Source organism: Ahaetulla prasina, chromosome 4 (genome assembly GCF_028640845.1).
Source record: "Ahaetulla prasina isolate Xishuangbanna chromosome 4, ASM2864084v1, whole genome shotgun sequence".
Taxonomy (NCBI): domain Eukaryota; kingdom Metazoa; phylum Chordata; class Lepidosauria; order Squamata; family Colubridae; genus Ahaetulla; species Ahaetulla prasina.
The window spans coordinates 63,433,897-63,453,270 of record NC_080542.1 but is presented as its reverse complement, the minus strand read 5'-3'; the positions used below and the strand labels follow the sequence as shown (position 1 = coordinate 63,453,270).

At 38.7% G+C, this 19,374-nt stretch overlaps 1 protein-coding gene across 12 annotated transcripts in view; it reads right to left on the bottom strand.

Annotated features, from left to right (window-relative positions):
• The window catches only part of EZH2 (enhancer of zeste 2 polycomb repressive complex 2 subunit), an 86,137-nt gene that overhangs the window by 26,116 nt on the left and 40,647 nt on the right, over positions 1–19,374 (bottom strand). For all 12 annotated transcript variants that reach the window (XM_058182300.1, XM_058182289.1, XM_058182293.1 and 9 more), the window contains 3 exons: positions 9,279–9,381; positions 8,412–8,575; positions 6,993–7,084 (listed from right to left, as the gene is read on the bottom strand). In XM_058182300.1, coding sequence (XP_058038283.1) covers positions 6,993–7,084; positions 8,412–8,575; positions 9,279–9,381 — 359 coding nt within the window. The remainder of the gene's footprint in view (positions 1–6,992; positions 7,085–8,411; positions 8,576–9,278; positions 9,382–19,374) is intronic.

Here is a 19,374-nt window from a genome sequence, read left to right as displayed (position 1 = left end):
ATCAAAAAATAGGTATTAAGCAAACTGAGGATAATTTGTTAAAACAAATGAGAGATCAAGGTCAATAGCATATTAAGTGGTTGTATAATCTATTAGTAGAAATAGACTCAGAGACTGAATTGGTTAAGGATTGTATGATTAAGTGGGCACAAAATTTTCAGCAACCAATAATGTTGGAAACTTGGGAAAGAATTTGGGTGAGGAATGTTAAATTTATACAAGTGCAAAATATGTGAGAAAATTTTTATAAGATATTTTATAAATGGCATTTAGACCCCCAAAAGTTGTCATGTATGTATCCTAATGTACAGGCTAAATGTTGGAGATATGATTGTGAAGATGCCACTGATTACCATATATGGTGGACTTGTAAAAAAGTTAAAGCATTTTGGATTAAAGTATGGTGGATCATGCAGAACTTTCTGAAAAAGAAGATTAAGTTTACTCCACAGTTCTTTCTACTAGGAATAATTATGGATTGTATTTATTTATTTATTTGTTTCTTTATTTAAATTTTTATACTGCCCTTCTCCCGAAGGACTCAGGGCGGTTCACAGCCAAATAAAACCACAATAATAAATATCATAAAACAGTAATTAAAAAACCTATCAAATATGGCCAATTTAAAATATATATAAAACAATAAAACCCAGTTAAAATTTAAAACCCCAATAATAACATATACAATTCTAAAATCCTATGCCAGTCCTACTCGAAGAAATAGGTACGTTTTCAGCTCGCGGCGAACAGTCCGAAGGTCGGGAAGTTGACGAAGTCCCGGGGGAAGTTCGTTCCAGAGGGTAGGAGCCCCCACAGAGAAGGCCCTTCCCCTGGGGGTTGCCAGCCAGCATTGCTTGGCCGACAGCACCCTGAGGAGTCCCTCTCTGTGAAAGCGCATGGGTCGGTGGGAGGCAAACAGAAGCAGCAGGCGGTCCCATAAATAACCCGGTCCTAAGCCATGGAGCGCTTTAAAGGTGGTAACCAATACCTTGAAGTGCACCCGATAGACTACAGGCAGCCAGTGCAGCTTGCGCAGGAGTGGTGTTACATGGGAGCCACGAACGGCCCCCTCTATCACCCACGCAGCTGCATTCTGGACTAACTGGAGTCTTCGGGTGTTCTTCAAGGGGAGCTCCATGTAGAGAGCATTGCAGTAGTCCAAGCGAGAGGTAACAAGAGTGTGAGTAACTGTGCATAAGGCATCCCGGTCAAGAAAGGGGCGCAACTGGCGGATCAGGCGAACCTGATGAAAAGCTCTCCTGGAGACGGTCATCAAATGGTCTTCAAAAGACAACCGTCCATCCAGGATAACGCCTAAGTTGCGCACCCTTTCCATTGGGGCCAATGACTCGCCCCCGACAGTCAGCTGCGCTGCAGCTGACTGTATCGGGGTGCCGGCATCCACAGCCACTCCGTCTTGGAGGGGTTGAGCCTGAGCCTGTTTCTCCTCATCCAGACCCGTACGGCTTCCAAACACCGGGACAGCACTTTGACAGCTTCATTGCGTATCATCAGCATATCATCAGAGTACAGTTGGTAACTCACCCCAAAATCACTGATGATCTCACCCAGCGGCCTCATATAGATGTTGAACAGGAGAGGCGAGAGAATCGATCCCTGTGGCACCCCACACGTGAGGCGCCTCGGGGTCGATCTCTGCCCCCCTGCCAACACCGTCTGCGACCGGTCAGAGAGATAGGAGGAGAACCACCGATAAACGGTGCCTCCCACTCCCAAACTCCCCAACCGGTGCAGCAGGATACCATGGTCGATGGTATCAAAAGCCGCTAAGAGGTCTAACAGGACCAGGGCAGAGGAATAACCCCTGTCCCGAGCCCTCCAGAGATCATCAACCAACGCGACCAAAGCTGTCTCTGTGCTATACCTAGATTGGAAACCGGACTGGAACGGGTCTAGATAGACAGTTTCATCCAGGTACTGGGGTAACTGATGTGCCACCACACTCTCTACAACCTTCGCCACAAAATGAAGGTTGGAGACTGGACGATAATTTCCTAAAACAGCCGGATCCAGGGAAGGCTTCTTGAGGAGGGGTCTCACCACCGCCTCTTTCAAGGCGGAAGGAACAACCCCTTCCAACAAAGAAGCATTGATAATCCCCCGGAGCCAGCCTCGTATCACCTCCTGCGTGGCCAGCACCAACCAGGAGGGACATGGGTTCAATAAACAAATGGTGGCATTCAGCCCTCCCAGTAACCTGTCCATGTCCTCAGGAGCCACAGGGTCAAACCGATCCCAAATAATCTCAACAAGACGAGTCTTTGACACTTCACCTGGATCTATCCAATTTTGATCCATACCATCCCGAAGCTGAGCGATTTTATTGTGCAGATACATACTAAAGTCCTCGGCTCGTCCCTGTATGGGGTCATCCCGCTCCTTCTGGTGAAGAAGGGAGCGGGTCACCCGAAACAGGGCGGCCGGGCGGTTATCTGCTGATGCAATGAGGGAGGAAACGTAGGAACGCTTAACCTCCCTCAATGCCACTAGGTAGATCTGAATATATGACCTAACTAGTGTTCAGTCGGCTTCCGTATGGCTGGATCTCCAAGCACTCTCTAGGCGTCTTTTCCGGCGCTTCATCTCCCTCAGCTCCTTGGAAAACCAAGGAGCCGAGTGAGGTCTGCGCCGGGTCAGAGGCCGCAAAGGCACGACACAGTCCAAAGCCCCAACCGCAGCCTGTTCCCAGGCTGCGACTAGCTCTTCGGCTGTGCCGTGGGCCAGATCCTCAGGGAACGGCCCAAGCTCTGTCACGAACCTCTCCGGGTCCATTAGGCGCCTGGGACGGAACCAACGCATTGGTCCCGTCTCCCTGCAGTGGTGAGTAGCGGTCCAAAAGTCCAGACAAAGGAGGGAATAATCTGACCATGACAGTGGCTCAATAACTAAATCTCCTAAATCCAGATCATTCAACCACTGCCCAGAGATAAAAATCAAATCCAGTGTGCCTCCCCCAATGTGAGTAGGGCCGCTAACTACTTGAGTCAGGTCCATGGCCATCATGGAGGCCATGAACTCCCGAGCTGTCGTAGATGCCACACCGGTCGATAGCAAGTTGAAATCCCCCATGACCATAAGTCTGGGGGTCTCAACCGCCACCCCGGCAAGCACATCCAACAGCTCAGGCAGGGCTGTAGTCACACAGCAAGGAGCCAGGTACGTGATCAACAAGCCCACCTGAATCCTACGACCCCATTTCACAAAGAGGGATTCACAACCAGATATCTGAGGTACAGTGGTCTCCCTCGATTCCAGACTCTCCTTAATAACGACCGCCACCCCCCCACCCCTACCTTGGGCCCTCGGCTGATGGAATGCTCGGAAACCTGGTGGGCACATCTCAACAAGGGGAACCCCCCCCCTTCCGTGCCCAATCAGGTCTCCATAATGCCCATAAAGTCTGCGGCCCCCTCCTGTATAAGATCACAAATCAGAGGGGCTTTGCTCACCACGGATCGTGCATTGTACAACATCAGCCGAAGGTCCAAGCTCTGAGGAAACTGGCCACTCGGGGAACGGGAGAAGCCTGAGCGGCCGGAGCGCGCGACTGCTTTCAAACAGCAGACACGCCCCCCCAGAGATCGATACGGCCCCCGCTTCCGCCATATCTGCCCCTCCCACTTACTCTGCTAATAGAACTACCCTCATGACCCTCTAGCTATAGAGACTAAATTGATTTTGAACTTAATAACAGCCGCAAGATTTTTGATTGCTCAATATTGGAAGAAAGAAGAATTGCCTACAATTGAAGAATGGACACGCAAAGTATCAAATCTGGCAGAAATGGCAAAAATTTCTGCTTATTTGAAAGACTATACACAAGAAAAATATATTTTAGAATGGAAAATGTGGATTGATTATATTCAAAATAAGTATCAGATAAAAAAATATCGAATAGCATATGAGTAAATTTAGGAAATATTTTGTATTAGATATATTTTTGAAGGAGAGGGGAATTGAGAGTGTGATTATATGTGGAGTGACTAGAGATTATAATTTAAGATTTATTTTGGATTACGATTGTTAGTTTCAATACCTTGCATTTTGTTCTGAGAAGTCGGGGGGGGTAAGTGGGAGGGGAACGGGGGGGGTTGAGGGTAGAGGATGGAGTGATGGTTAATGTACAGGGATTATTGAAGACGTATAAATATAATTAATGTAGGGTCGGGTCTGCCCAGCTACCATTTTAGAATGGTGGGGAGGGAGAAAAGAGGAGAGAGTAGGAGGTAGGAAAGAGGAAAAGAGGAGTAGAAGAGGGAGAAGAGGAAGGAAGAGGGGTAGAAGAGGGAGAAGGAAGGTATAGGGTGGAGGGAGGAGAGGATGTAGATAAGAGAAGGGGAGGAAGGTTTGGAAAGTAAAAGAAGGTAGAAGAGGAAAGAGAGTTAAAAGGAAGGGGTGGTGACTGGGCAAGCCCGACTAATTGTATATGACTGTACATTTGATGAGTTGCTGGATATGAATGTAAAAATAAAACTTTTTTATAAAAAAAGAAAAGAAAAAGAAAATGAGGTTATTTTGTATTAAGGCCCTGACAAGGACTAGGAGAGAGGTAGAGAGAGAAAGCTTGTGGATGTTTGGAGAGATCTGGCTGCCTAGTAAGATATCAGCAGTGGAAACCATAAAAAAAAAAAGGAATTATAATGGTATGTGGTAAGGATTTAGGAAGATGGGGCGACTTAAAGATACTGCCAAGGGAAAAGTCAGGGAGAAAGGGCACAATGCACAAGTGCATAATGTGGAGAGCCTTGAGTAATTGGAGGAGTGGTAGTGTGTAAGATAGAAATATAGAAGGAATGCACGAGGCTATCTTGATGCCTTCATTTCTCAGTACATTTTATAAAAACTGCTAGAGCAATTCAATTGATATGTTTCTCTTTGTTAAGACAATAACTCTTTCTTGGGATAGTAACAGTAGCTGGGAGGGGAAGTAATTTGAGGCTTGCTAATAATGAATATTTACATTTACATCATCTATTACCTATGTATTATGTATGATTACCCTTGTCCTTTCCTTTCCTGAAATGTACAGATATGAGTGCATCCTTTTGTCTGCAGGAATCCTTCGCATTATTTTCTGGAAGAAAATTCCTCCTGATACACTGAATAAATAACTGCAGTGGGCCTTGAATATTGTTTTTTGGGGGGCGGGGGAGGGGGGTCTGTGTCTAATTTCATAGAAATTGGTGTCAGACAGAACTGGGTTCATAATTTCCAGCTATGAACAGGGACAACAAAGGGTGAGTGCTGTAAGACTGATCCAGTGGCGGGTTTCAAATTTTTTTACTACTGGTTCTGTGGGTGTGGTTTGGTGGGCATGGCAGGAGAAGGATACTGTAAAATCTCGATTTCCCACCCATTCCAGAGGAAGGATACTGTAAAATCTCCATTTCCTCCCCATCAGTTGGGACTTGGGAGGCAGAGAATAGATGGGGGTGGGGCCAGTCAGAATTTTTATTACCAGTTCTCCGAACTACTCAAAATTTCCACTACCGGTTCTCCAGAACTGGTCAGAACCTGCTGAAACCCACCTCTGGACTGATCCCATATCCCTTCCCACTGCCACATAAGTGCATTGCTTAGGTATGTAATGCAATGAACTGTGTGTAAAGTCAGTTTTGGCTAGGGAGGTTTATTTAATGGATGGGATCCCTTCCATTCCAATTATCAATCATTCGGTCCTGTTGCAAGCTCAACTGAGCAACGACCAGTCATGTCCAGAAAGCAAGGCAGAATTCGGCTTTTTAAGAATGAGTGTGACCTTTCTGTGTCGAGTAGAGATTGACCCCTAAGGCTGTGTTCAAACTTCCTTTTTTTCCTATTTTCTTAATGAATGACGTTGTCTAAGCTGATATTAGGGTAGGCAGGGAAGTGTATAAGGGTGTTTAGGCAGAGCTGTGATTCCTTGTTCTACTAGCCTAAACTTTCAGAGAGATGAGGGTGACTTGGCTCCAGTGTTTTGGCCTTCAGGAAGGAGCTAAAAGACAGTGGAGTGGAAATGTAGGACTTGCAATCATGCAGGGTGCTTCCACCTCTAAAGCACTTGGGAGGGCCTGTTGAAGAAACAGCTATGTTCAGCTCTGACTAAGCAGATCAAGTGTTCAAGAAGTGTACGAGCATGGGAAAGAGGGGAGCCTCAGAAGTTCACAACTCTGTAAAAAATATCAACTGTAATGTAATGACAAAAACAACAATAACATGAAAAGCTAGATCAACTGAAAGCAAGTGACACTACCACAGAAGCAGCTGGACTGCTGTCTTTCAAAATCATCTGATACAGTTATTTACAGAAAAAACAGAGATTTTTTGGATAATCATATTTATCATATTTCTGGAGAAAGATGCTCAGAAGGGACCCCATCCCCAAAGTTCTCAGACTATATAGAAGATAGAGGGAGATTTGTATTTTCAGACTTGCAAGACTGATGTCATCCCCCCTCAGGTAAACCAGACAGGAAATACAACCAGATAAGCTAATTCTTCTTCATTGTAAAGCTACATTAATAAGTCTGAAAGAACCTTCCAATCCCTTCTCATCTCCCAAAGTCATTCCCACTTAGCATTACAGAAAAAGAGGAACGATTCTGGTATGATTGTAAGGAGGAGACCAGCCAGCCAAAACATTATCCTAATTTGAAATAACTAAATTTAATATGAGCAGAATCAAAATTATAAATTAAGTATAGTTAATATTATTTTCTGGATAGATCACAAATTTCTCCTCACATTAGAAATTACAATATTGACAATTTTTGGAAGCACTTTGAATACATACTCAAAGCTTTTGGAGACTGTATGTAATCCTGAGCCACAAATTGTACAGCTCTGAGTAAAAGTGTATATATTATAGTGTGTTGCATATTATTTTGGCATTTAGCAAACCACTAATCTCACTGAACTTTTATACATATATCTAGTTTCCTTCAGTTCAAAGAATTTTAAAAAATAAAGTTAAGGAAATAAAATAATCTTACCAGATGTTGATAACAATGTGGCCCACAAGGCTTATTATCTATTGCAGTTTCTGTATTTTTCCGTTTGTAAGTATTAGGAGTCGCATGGAATGCTGCAGAGAATTTTGAAAGAAGTAAATAAATCTGGTAAGTTTATCTAAGAGTATTTTTGTAGTATAATAATAAGCCTTCATTTATTCTGTCTCTCAGCAACACATTAATGTAATAAATCACTATTATTCATGATAAAGGTATTTAGCAATATTAAATAATACAATGAGATGACTGCGAATTTCAGGTACCTCCTGAATGGTATACTGGAATGCCTCCAATATGACTTTATTGTATGTAATTGTATGATAATTCTGCTTAATAGTTGTACTACCCTGACCTATCTTTGCACAAATAATCCTTATATGCTTTATCAGATGATAGCATTAGATGTCCACCTTTTTTTTTTACAATTAACTGATAAATTCATTAAAATAGTTTAGATAATATCTTAATATCTTAGATATTTTTTTTGTTTACATTTATACCCCGCCCTTCTCCGAAGACTCAGGGCGGCTTACAATATTAAGATTCCAACATCAAAAATATTATCTTTCCAGCCTGCCTTTTTGGATTAGTGGTATACATTTTCAGATTTTTTAAAATCCTTTCTAGAAGGCAAATTTAAAAAAAAATATTGCTGGAATTGCTAGTCTTTCAACTTCTTTTAAAATCTTGTATCTTGTAACTTGGAAATACAGTGTCATGCAGATGACACTCAATTCTATTTTTTTTTTTTTTACTTTAGTTCCAAGTTGCTAAAGACAGTTTGGCAACAGTGTTAACAGGACACAGCTAATCAACTACACAATGTTGATTCACAGGAACTACACTAAAACACACTGTGTAACTGATTAGTGTAATTCTCTAAGTCAATTTTGTTTTTGTTTAAACTTCCATAACCCGGTATTCTTCAGATATATGGTCTTTGATTCTTCATTAGGAATTTATTTTGCTGGCTTTTTTACTTACAAACAGCACACAAAAATAAAGCATTCTTATCATAGTCTTATCAAATAATTTTTAACTAGCACATTGACACATGATTTCATATTAACTTTCCAGGTAAGTATTACATATTGAATTAAACTGGTACCACATGCCAAAATGCCTTGCTCCAAAACCAAAGAATGGAAATTGATTTCAGCAAAAGAACTAAATGATCGTGCACATTTCATATATAGAAAAATGAGATCATTGAAACATTACACTGATTATAATAAAGTCATTCTACTTGCCATAAAGATCAAAGAACAAAGACTATGGAAGTAAAAAAACCCTATCTTATTTGGACTCTCTAGTGCATGTAACAGGAATAAACCAGCCAGAATGGAATATTTCAATTATTTTTCCTGATAATAAAAATATTTAAAATTGGTTTTCACTTACGATGTAAAAAACAATCATATTTGAAACACCGTCTACAAAAAAGAGTATGAAAAGAGTGTAGACTCTGCTCCCTCTGAACAGATTTCGCATTTGGTCCATCTATGTTTGGTGTACACTCAGGAGGAAGAGCTCCTGGAAGCTGCTGTTCAGTAAGTTCTTTGTATCTACAGAAAAAGTAAACACTGCTATTATTTTATGTGATTTAAAAATGGATTTTATAGAACTTTCAAGAAATACAGAATCTACCATCTCAATTAAGTAAGCACATTACATTTAGCAAGAAGCCATATTTTAAACATGGTAAATTAGATAAAATCAATAGCTTTTTGCAGTACACTGCAGAAGTAAACTTTCATCAATTAGTGATGTTATACAAAAAAGGAAGATGTTATCTTATAATATTGGATAATAACATTTCCTATTAATAACACTACAGAGAACATTTATTATGCATTCCTTGGACTTACAGTCCACCAAGTGCAAAAATGAGTTTCCATAGGTATTTCCGTTTTATACTAACAGCAATCTTATGAGATACAGTACATTAGGTTAAAAGAGAGTGGCTTCTTTTTAAATCACCCAGTGACTTTGCTGACTAAGATTATACTTAAAGTCTTAATCTAAAACCTTAATCACTAGACTAACTGGTTCTTGATTTTACAGAGATAGAGACCCAAAAACATATTCAAAATCTAACTATTTTCACCAAGTCAAATAGTATGCTCTCCAAACATTTGATTAATATTAATAGGCTAAGACAATTTGGAATACCAATCTAAGTCTACAAATTTAGCAAGCTAATTTAAACAGTTTGGTTAAGCTTCTACACATCCTACAATTTGCTATGCCTATACTACATCATCTTACTTTTCTTTCAATTCTTCTGCTGTACCCTTATCAGGAAACATTGAAGAAATGGCTTCAAATATCTTATCAGAAGGAAACTTCCGAGGTGGATGACTCTCTTTCTCTATATAAAAGAAAGAAAAATCTGTAAAGTTACCTCTTAAGATAGTCATTTAAAAGGAAACAATTTTATTAACTTTGTTAATAAAGTAACTTTGTTGCTTGTATCCTTACGATTTATACTGTAATTGATTGTTTCCTGATTGCTTAATTGTAGCCTATGACTATCATTAAGTGTTGTACCTTGTTGAAGGTATCTTTTCTTTTATGTACACTGAGAGGATATGCACCAAGACAAATTCCTTGTGTGTCCAATCACACTTGGCCAATAAAAATTCTATTCTATTCTATGAACTGCTTTTAACATTTGGATTTTCGTACATATGTGTGGTGCTTTAATTGTAAAGGTAGGAGGACAAAAAGGAAAGGAAAAAAGAAATTGGCAGTTAAATACAATTTGAAACAAGTTCAGAAGAGACTATAAAATTTTATTTATCTAGAAATGTGACATTAAGAATGTGACAGTTAGCTCATTGAAATATTAAGTCAGATTTTTTTTTAAATAATTGGAAGAGGAGACTGAGGACTGTAGGATCTGATTATTAGAAAGCTTCTACAGGGAAATGGAGGTCTGTTTTCCATAGCTTCAGGTTATGGGTACTATGTCGATTGACTAGATCCTGCAGAAATTATGTGAGAAGCAATGTTTTTCTAAGTGAACCACCAGTATCACTAGAGTGACTGTTAGGACTGGAACCAGGGGAATGGAGGCCTGTATAGAATTTGTATTGATTCATTAACTGGATTATCTGCTGCAAGAACTGATTGCAAGAATTTAGTATGATCTTGCTATGGCTGGCAAAAGAAAAGATTACTGGGAAGAAGTGGAAGATGGCCATGCTACTTGAGCCAATAGAGAACAAAAGGGTGTCATGAATAGAGGCTGACAGCATCTTCTCTACCTAGGAATCCAGAAAAGACAATAGTAGATCCCACATGCCGCAAGCAGGATGTTGCCACAAAGCTACAGCATTGTTGGGCTGAGGAGCCCAGCAGATAACATTGGACAGTAAAGATTTTGCTTCCTGAACACTTTTGGTGTATCTTACAGATTTTTGGTAACTATTTTTGCAATTTCTTCTTATATATACTTTTTTTACTAATTTTCACTTGCATTAAAAGATGTTTTCTGTAGCTCATACATGTCCAGGCAAGCACTCAGGGCGTACTGCATAACTATTTGTGAAACATACATGCCTAGACATGCTTAGGCTGAATGGATGCTATCTGGAAAGCTTCAAAAAGCAGGGTTTTTTAGTAGGAATGTCTTGGTATGTTGGAACAGCCATAATAGGTTCTGCTATATTTGTGGTGAATATACAGTTAAACACTTAAAAGCTCAAAGATGCACCATGACTGGACTTTTACAAAAGCAAAAGATTTGCTTGTAATATTGATGATTAAGACAATTGATGATCAAGACAAGTCCTGAGTTCCTCATATTTGTTGTACAAGATATGCTGCTAATATTAAAGTTTGGAAGCCAATGCTGCTTGTTGCCCTGATGATATGGCAAGAACAGAATGAAACATGAGACTGTAAAGAAATCAAATAATACCCAAATTTGCCTTCAGCAATGACATCAATGACACACAATAACAATATGCTTGTACCAAAGCCATCAGAGAAATGGAGCTTAGATGAAACAGACAAAGACGTGCAATGCACTGGCTATGCACAGACAATGACAGTGATCCACATTCTGAATTGTATATGTCTCATCTCATAACATAGTCAGAATTAAGCAACTTGGTTGGGACTTAGGGACTTAGGTTTATCAAAATCATAAGGAGTACTACTGAGTTTAAGACTGCAAGGATGGTATTTGCAGGTATAAAAATGTGTATCATTTAAAGCCACCAAGAAGATTTAACTTTTTTTTTTGCAATTTGACATTTTCTGAACTGAGATTGATCATTTTGAGTAGTGATTTGTGAGAATGACCTACTAGAATGGTGTATCTGTATTGATTCATCAGTGTTAAATTTCTTCTTTTTTTTGCCATTTTTTAAAAAAAAAATTTTTACAAGCATAATAAAAAAGAATCATTGTGAACAAATTATTGGTCAGGTACATCTTTAAAAATATCAAGTTTCACCCAAGTTATAATCTAATACAATGTATTTTCCTTCTTCTTCTTTAAGTTCAATTATTTATTTGCACACAATCTGATTATAGAAGTAAATCAAATTCAATCCATTCAGGAAATAATTTAAATGAAGTCTAGTCCCTGTGCTTAATTCCCTTCAACATCATTAATAAATTCTATTGACGTTTTAAAATCTCAGCTTTATATCTACATTACTAATCAGAGGTCATCCTATCTAAAATCTCTTTCTTAAAACTGCCCAGAAATCACATAGATAATTTAATTCTTCCCTTCGTCTTCGTCTGCCTCTAAATCAATAACATATATTTAAAGTTTTCCTTCTAATCCATTTTAATATCAAACAGAAAATTTAACATTTGCAAGGGTAATCACTAATTATTTTCCCCAGTTAATCCCCCAAAATATTGTTTCATTAGAAGTTTTATCAAATCTTTTCATTACCTTACTTATTTGTAAGAACAAAAAAAAGAGAATTTTTTCTTCAATATAATAACACTCATTTCCCTCTTATCCCAATTTATTCTAGTATTTTTCCCTCCATTTCCCAAAACCTCAATTATTTTTATCATAGTTATCACTCATATTTTAATATAGATATTAATATTTTCTAAAATAAATTTCTTAACATAACTCTAAAAGCAGCCATTAGTTCCTTTCAAAAAAATTTCATGTAACTACATCAGCAGCGCCTTCTCCATGGGAATAGTCCACTATTCATTCTTACTTTCTTTCTTTGCCTCTGAGTTCTTCTTAAGTAAGGAATTCTCCTCTTAAATCAATAATCCAAAGACACACCATTTAGAAATCTCTTCTAAAACTGTTGTGTGGTCCCAACGACATCAATCCTCATGGGAATAGTCACAAGAAAGCTATTCGATTCTTGCTATTTTCCTCTGCCTCTAATTATAAAGGCAGCCATAAGTTCCTTTCAAAAAAATGTTGTGTGCCCACACCCACACAACTTTCTCTATGGGGAATAGTCTGCTATTCCATTCTTGCATACTTTCTTTGCCTCTGGATTCTTGTTATCAGTGTTAAATTTCAAATTTGTCTTGTTACACAGTGGCAAAGTACACCCTTGTAAATGTTGGCTATACACATGAAAAAACAAATAAAAACATGGAACTGTTGTTAAGACACATCCATTGCTCCAAGCACACATGGAATATCTGTGGAGATCTCAAACTAGTAGCTCTGCTGCTTGGAATGAAGCTCTGATATAGCAAATAATGTTGTTATGTATTTGAATGAGACAGTCATAAAAGACAGATACATTACATTAAAAGAAATGGCCAATCCAAAAGAATATGGTTCAATATTCTTTTCGAAAGAAAAACGTGGCACATGAATCACTTGTTGACCCAATAAAGATATTTTCCAGCTTCACATAAAACTCAAGACTGATGAAAAAAATTGTGAAAGTAATGAAGGTAAAGGTTTTTGTTATTTGATAAGGTATTTCAAGAATAACAAGATAAAGAAGGAATTTTTGACAAGGAGTGACAAGGGGTTTGAAAATCTATTAGTGGGGTTAGAGAAAATTGTCTGGAAAGCATTCAAGGATGTCATTGAAGATTTCCTTGGCAACTACAGAGCACCAAACTACATTCAACCAGTTGACAAATTTCTTACAATATATAATATCATGAAGGGCAACATGTCACCGAAGATTCGTTTTCTGCATTCACACTTGAACTTATTCCCTGAAAATTTAGATTCAGTCAGTGATGAACATGATGAAAGGTTTCACCAGGACATTGCCACAATGGAAAAACAATATATCAGGACAAGTGGAATCCATCAATGCTGACTGGTTGTTGTTGGACATTGTACCAAGATGCATCAGGCACCAAGTAAAAGAAGTCCTGGTGGCTTAGTAGTTAGAATACAGTATTGCAGACAAACTCTGCCCACAGTCTGGAGATCAATCCTGATGGGGCTCAAGATTAATTCAGCCTTCCATCTTTCCAAGGTCAGTAAAATGAGGACACAGGTTGTTGAGGGCAATATGCTGACTCTGTACATTGCTTAGAAAGTATTAAAAAGACTATGGGGCAATATATAACTCAAATGATCACTCCTGCAGCCTAAAGATTCTTGTTATCAATATAACATCTTCATCTAAGACCAACATTAGATGGGTAATTTCCTATTGATAAATATCTGATCCAATTTCTATAACTTGGGAAATATGTTATTCCATTATTATTCAAGATGTATAGAAATAAAATTGTAGGTTTTTAAAAATAATTCCAATCCCTCTAGGGTAACTGAGAAGCACATGGATTTTTGTCTAACAATGTTAGCAGCCATCATATCAAGCTTGACTAGAGGGTTAAAAGCATTAAAACTTGTTGTGCACTATGGTAAAGTTCAGAAATCAAAGATTTTGTTGTTGTTTTATTTTATGGTAGTTATTCATTGAATAGCCATAGAATTTTTAGAACTTGTTGAATGATTTTAGTCATAGGATTCATCGAACTATAATAAACAGTGAAAAATAATTTTATAATATAATTGAACATTTGAGTCCAATTGACCAGGTCATGTTTTAATTACTTAGAGAAAAAGCTCCATTCTCCTTGGGTGAGAAATGCCTATATCATGAACTTTCCTGAGATGTTTAGCAATTGTAGAAAATGACCAAGTTGAAAAGATGGTGAAAAAAAAATTCTGGATATTGAATAACTACAGGTGATTTAAATTGTGAGATATCATTACAGTACCAGGCCAGATGACCATGTCCAATCTAATAAATGACAAAGCAAATTCACTGCTTTTTACCTTTTGGTTTAGTACCTAAATATCTGTAGGTCTGGTCTTCTCCAACCACAATTGAACCATCCATTATTTTTGTGCCCAAAAAACTTCTTTAAATTTCCAGTGTTGGAGCATTCACAACTTCTACAGGCAAGTCGTTCCACTTATTAATTGTTCTAACTGTCAGGAAATTTCTCCTTAGTTCTAAGTTGCTTCTTTCCTTGATCAGTTTCCACCAATTGCTTCTTGTTCTACCCTCAGGTGCTTTGGAGAACAGCCCAACTCCCTCTTCTTTGTGGCAACCCCTGAGATATTGGAACACTGCTATCATGTCTCCCCTAGTCCTTCTTTTTATTAAACTAGACATACCCAGTTCCTGCAACCATTCTTCATATGTTTTAGCCTCCAGTCCCCTAATCATCTTTGTTGCTCTTCTCTGCACTCTTTCTCAACATTCTTGATAGTGCCTTATTTTCAAGAAATAAGAAGGGCTAAGGACAGGAAATATTAGGGTTTTAGTAACAGAATCTATATCCTACACTTTAAAACATTAAAACTATGCTCTATGGAATCTTAAAATTCTCACGAGACCTTGATGGGTTTGTTTGAATTTCAATCAATTTTCCATTACTAGATTACCATTACCTCTTACTAGATTTCCATTACCTCTTGATTAGAGCTCCAGAATTTTGTTTTAAACAATTTACATAGCCTTGAAAATAGTATACAAATTTCTGCTCTAGAAAGCCGTTTCCTGGAAGTTAAATTAATCTCAACATCTTTTTTTTTTTTATTCAAAAAGTTTTACAAAAAAAAATTTTTTTCCCCTTTCCCCCCAACCCCTCTCCCTTCACAAACCCCCTCCCCCCTCCCCCCCTGACTTCCCGGAACAAGCACAAGGTATAGTTAAAAATAAAACAAACATATACTAAAAAAATTTTTTTTCCCCAAAACTATTATACCAATTTTCCCTCTCTAGCTCTGACTTCCTCCTTACATAACCAAAATCCTTCAAAAAATTAACAATAAACAGTAATAAAATATATAGATCAATAGAACAAACTAATCCTAAAGTATTTAAAACCAGCTAAAGCATAAAAATCCAGTCCAATTCAGAGAATATCTCCCTTATAGCTTGTATATAATTTTCCCCCCAAGTCTTTCTTACATAAGATCTTTCGAGAATATTCTATTTAAAATTCAATACAACAGATTATAAAATTTCAATACAGGGAAATTACAATATCTATTCAACTTTAGTCCTTCCTCGTCAAAATCCAGTATAAATCCAAATATCTAGTCTTTTATGATAGTTATAAAACATATAATCAACCCATTTCTTCCAGATCTTTCTCACGTATTGCCTTTCAGGAACGCTAATATCTTTTTCTGTTAATATTTCAAAAAAAAAAAATTCTTTCAAGGATGATACTTTTGTCTCTTGCCATTTTTTTTGATGCATTAGTCTCTGTCTTTCCTTCATTACTCCTTTTGAAAAGTCAGTCACAATATTTCCTAATAGTTCCTTATGTCCAAGAATCCACGAGTTACTGCCGTATATTCCCTCAATCCGAAAAGAGAACTCTTGGAAAGCATTAACCCTGTGAATTTTTCCATTTCGGGAGACAGCCTCCTGTAGCACAAATTCAGGCATTTCATCCAAACTTTTTAAAAAAGGCTTCTTTACATCAACTTGTTTATTCAGGATCCTATCTTCATATTTATCCACTTTTGTTATCTCCTCCATTCCATATTCCAAGTCCTGATTACATTGGTTAATTTCCTCCAAACTCTCATCCAAAACGCCATTTTTTCCAATTCGTATTTTTGAGTAATTAAATACATTCTTTCTGTATAATCCTGTATAAAGTCACGAATCCATTCTTCTGAAAAAACCTTCATGGCAAAGTTCTTGCTGAAAATCCCCTTATAAAATACTTAAACAAACTAAAATAATCCAACAATCCACAGTCCAGTACAATAAGATAAAATCTCCATTCAGTTTCACTTTCTCAACAAGTAAACGCCATTTTATTTCATTGTGTTGATTGTAGATGAGAGAAAAAAAAAAATTTTTTTAAAAAAAATAGAAGTCAGATTTAATACTTGCAATTTAAATGACTGATCTCCTGTGTTTATTCCGTCTGCTTATAAATATCCATAACAATCACTTGAAGCAGAAGTGGTCGCTCTCTTCTCTGTCTGCATGAAGCAGAGACACGCTGGAGCTGGAGCTTTTTTTAGAAGGATTTCCAGGGAACTTTCCCTTTTGAGTTCCCCAAACGGGGCCTCTAGAGAGAGCTCTACCTTTCCTTCTTCTTGCTCTTTCCCTTCCCCTTACCGGGGAAGGTACTTTCAGCCGCAGTTTTCACCGGCTTTTACAGAATCCCAGCACGGGCGCCCTTAGGGCATCCTTCGGAGAGAGCGGAGCCACCAGAAGTCAATCTCAACATCTTCATAAATGCAGGGATGCAGGGATAGAAGGAGAATTCATCAAATTTGCAGATGACACCAAGGTGGCAGGAATAGCCAACACTCCAGAAGATAGGCTTAAGATACAGAAAGATCTTGATAGACCTGAACACTAGGACTATGTAACAAAATGAAATTCAATGGTGAAAAAAGGAGGGTTTAGACCGAACAATCCCCTCCAAATGCACAGGTATAAAATAGGTGATACGTGGCTCAATAGTAGTAATATTGGAAAAGATCTTGGAAAATCACTTAACTATTAGCCAGCAGTGTGCTGCAGCTTCTAAAAGTCCTAGGCTGCATTAACAAAGGGATAGAATCAATATCACATGAACTATTAGAACTTTATAATGCCTTGGTAAGACCTCACTTGGAATATTGCATCCACTTTTAGTTGCCATGATATAAAAAAGGTGTTGGGGAGTGCAGAGAAGAGCAAACAAAGATGATTAGGGGACTGAAAGTGAAAACATATGACGAACAGTTACAGGAATTGGGTATGTCTAGTTTAATGAAAAGAAAGACTAGGGATGACATGATAGCAGTGTTCCAATATCTAAGGGGCTGCAACTATTCTCCAAAGCACCTGAAAGCAAAACAAGAAGCAATGGATGGAAACCAATCAAGGAAAGAACCAACCTAGATCTAAGGACAGTTAAAACAATTAAACAGTGGAGCAACATGCCTCCAGAAGTTGTGGGTACTCCAACACTGGAGGTCTTTAAGAAGAGACTGGAAAACCATTTGTCTGAAATGGTATAGGGTTTCCTGCTTGAACAGGGAGTTGAACTAGAAAAACCTCTAAAGATCCTTCCAATTCTGTTATTCTATTATTACTTTCTGCCATAGCCCTTCAGAAGTTAATGAAAGCAGAACTTTTCTGATGAATGATTGGAAGCGCCAATCAGCAGAAGAATCTATCTTTTGCAAGTTGCTGGATTTAATTTTAATTTTATTCTATTGTTTGCTTTTCTGTTGTTAACCATTAAGAGAACTTGGAAGTTAAATTGTTATATAAAGTTAGCAAATAGATAAAATCCGAACAGGCAGGAAAGCTTCTTTATTTCTATGGTTTTTACACCTGTCCTGAAAACAGATTCTTAGAATAAGACCTCACAATAACAATATATGATGGGTATACATCTTTTTTATTTAAACTCTCAACCCAGAGAAACAGAAGATTTATTGTGCATGCCCTCAGACTGAAGATTTCAGCACCCCAGAAAGTATTTCAATATATATAATACTATGCATTTTATACATTACTGGACCACAAGATTGCATAATCGGTAAAAACCATAGAAAAGGAACATTGGCTTACCTGAAGGTTCCTTCTATGTGCACTGCGTGAGAGTCCAAAGCAATGGGTGTTAATTTCATCTGATTGGCTAGAGACTGAGTTGAATTTGTTTAAACACACCTCCTCTTCCTGCATAGCTCCAGTTTATTAACTAAGATCCGGAACTTGAGAAGACAAACTTAAAATTCAATCTGGAAAAGAAACAAGGTTATCCAGGCTCCTGATTTCAAACGAACTTAGGGAGGGATTGGACTCTCATGCAGCGCACATAGAAGGAACCTTCAGGTAAGCCAATGTTCCTTCTCCTGTGCGCTGTTTAGAGAGTCCAAAGCAATGGGATATACCCAAGCTAAATATCCCTAGGGCAGGAAATCCGAAGTCTCAGCAACAGGGAGAACCTGCTGCAGTACTCTCCGTCCAAATGAGGTCTCGGCTGAGGCAAATTGGTCCATCTTGTAGTTTCGAATGAAGGGCGAAGGAGAGGCCCACATGGCTGCTCTGCAGATGTCCAAGATTGAGGCCTGAGTGGCCCATGCAGCTGTGGTTGCCGCACTGAGCGTCAAATTTGCCATGATGCGGCTCGGAAGGCGGTGTTTCTGCTGGTCATAAGCCATGGAAATGCAGGCCTTTATCCACCTGCCAATAGTGGATGGAGTTACTTTGGCACCCAGGGATCTGGGTTGAAAGAAACGAATAAGGATTCCGTCTTTCTAAATGGAGCTGTTCTGTCAAGGTAAGTATGCGGGGCCTTGCGTACGTCCAGAGAGTGCCATCGACGTTCTGTTGGATGTTTGGGGTGAGGACAGAAGTCCGGTAAGGTGACTTCCTGTGACCTGTGGATCCAAGTGTTTATTTTAGGAAGGAATGTAGGGTCTAAGAGGAGAATGACCCTGTTAGAGTGAAAAATGCACAAGTCCCTTTTCACTGAAAGTGCTGCCATCTTGGAAATCCTGTGAGCAGAAGTTATCCGCTATGAGAAAGGCAACCTTGAATGTCAAGAATTTGAGGCTGGCGGAACTCAAAGTTTCAAATGGCGATGACGTGAGCATCTGAAGGACAAGGGTCAGATCCCAGGAAGGATATCTGTGGACCGGAGGAGGGCGCAGATTGCAAGCTCCTTTTAGGAAACTAAGAATACAGGGGTGCTGCGAAAGGGTGATAGCCCCTCACAGGACAGGACAGTCGCTAGAGCAGCGACCTGCTGGCGGAGTGTGTTGGTGGCTAAACCTTTGTTCAAGCTGTCCTGGAGGAAATCCAAAACCTGCGGGATCGAAGCAGATGTGAGAATGACATGATGTTTGACGCACCAGTGACAGAAAGACGACCATGTGGCATTGCAAATACGAGTTGTCAAT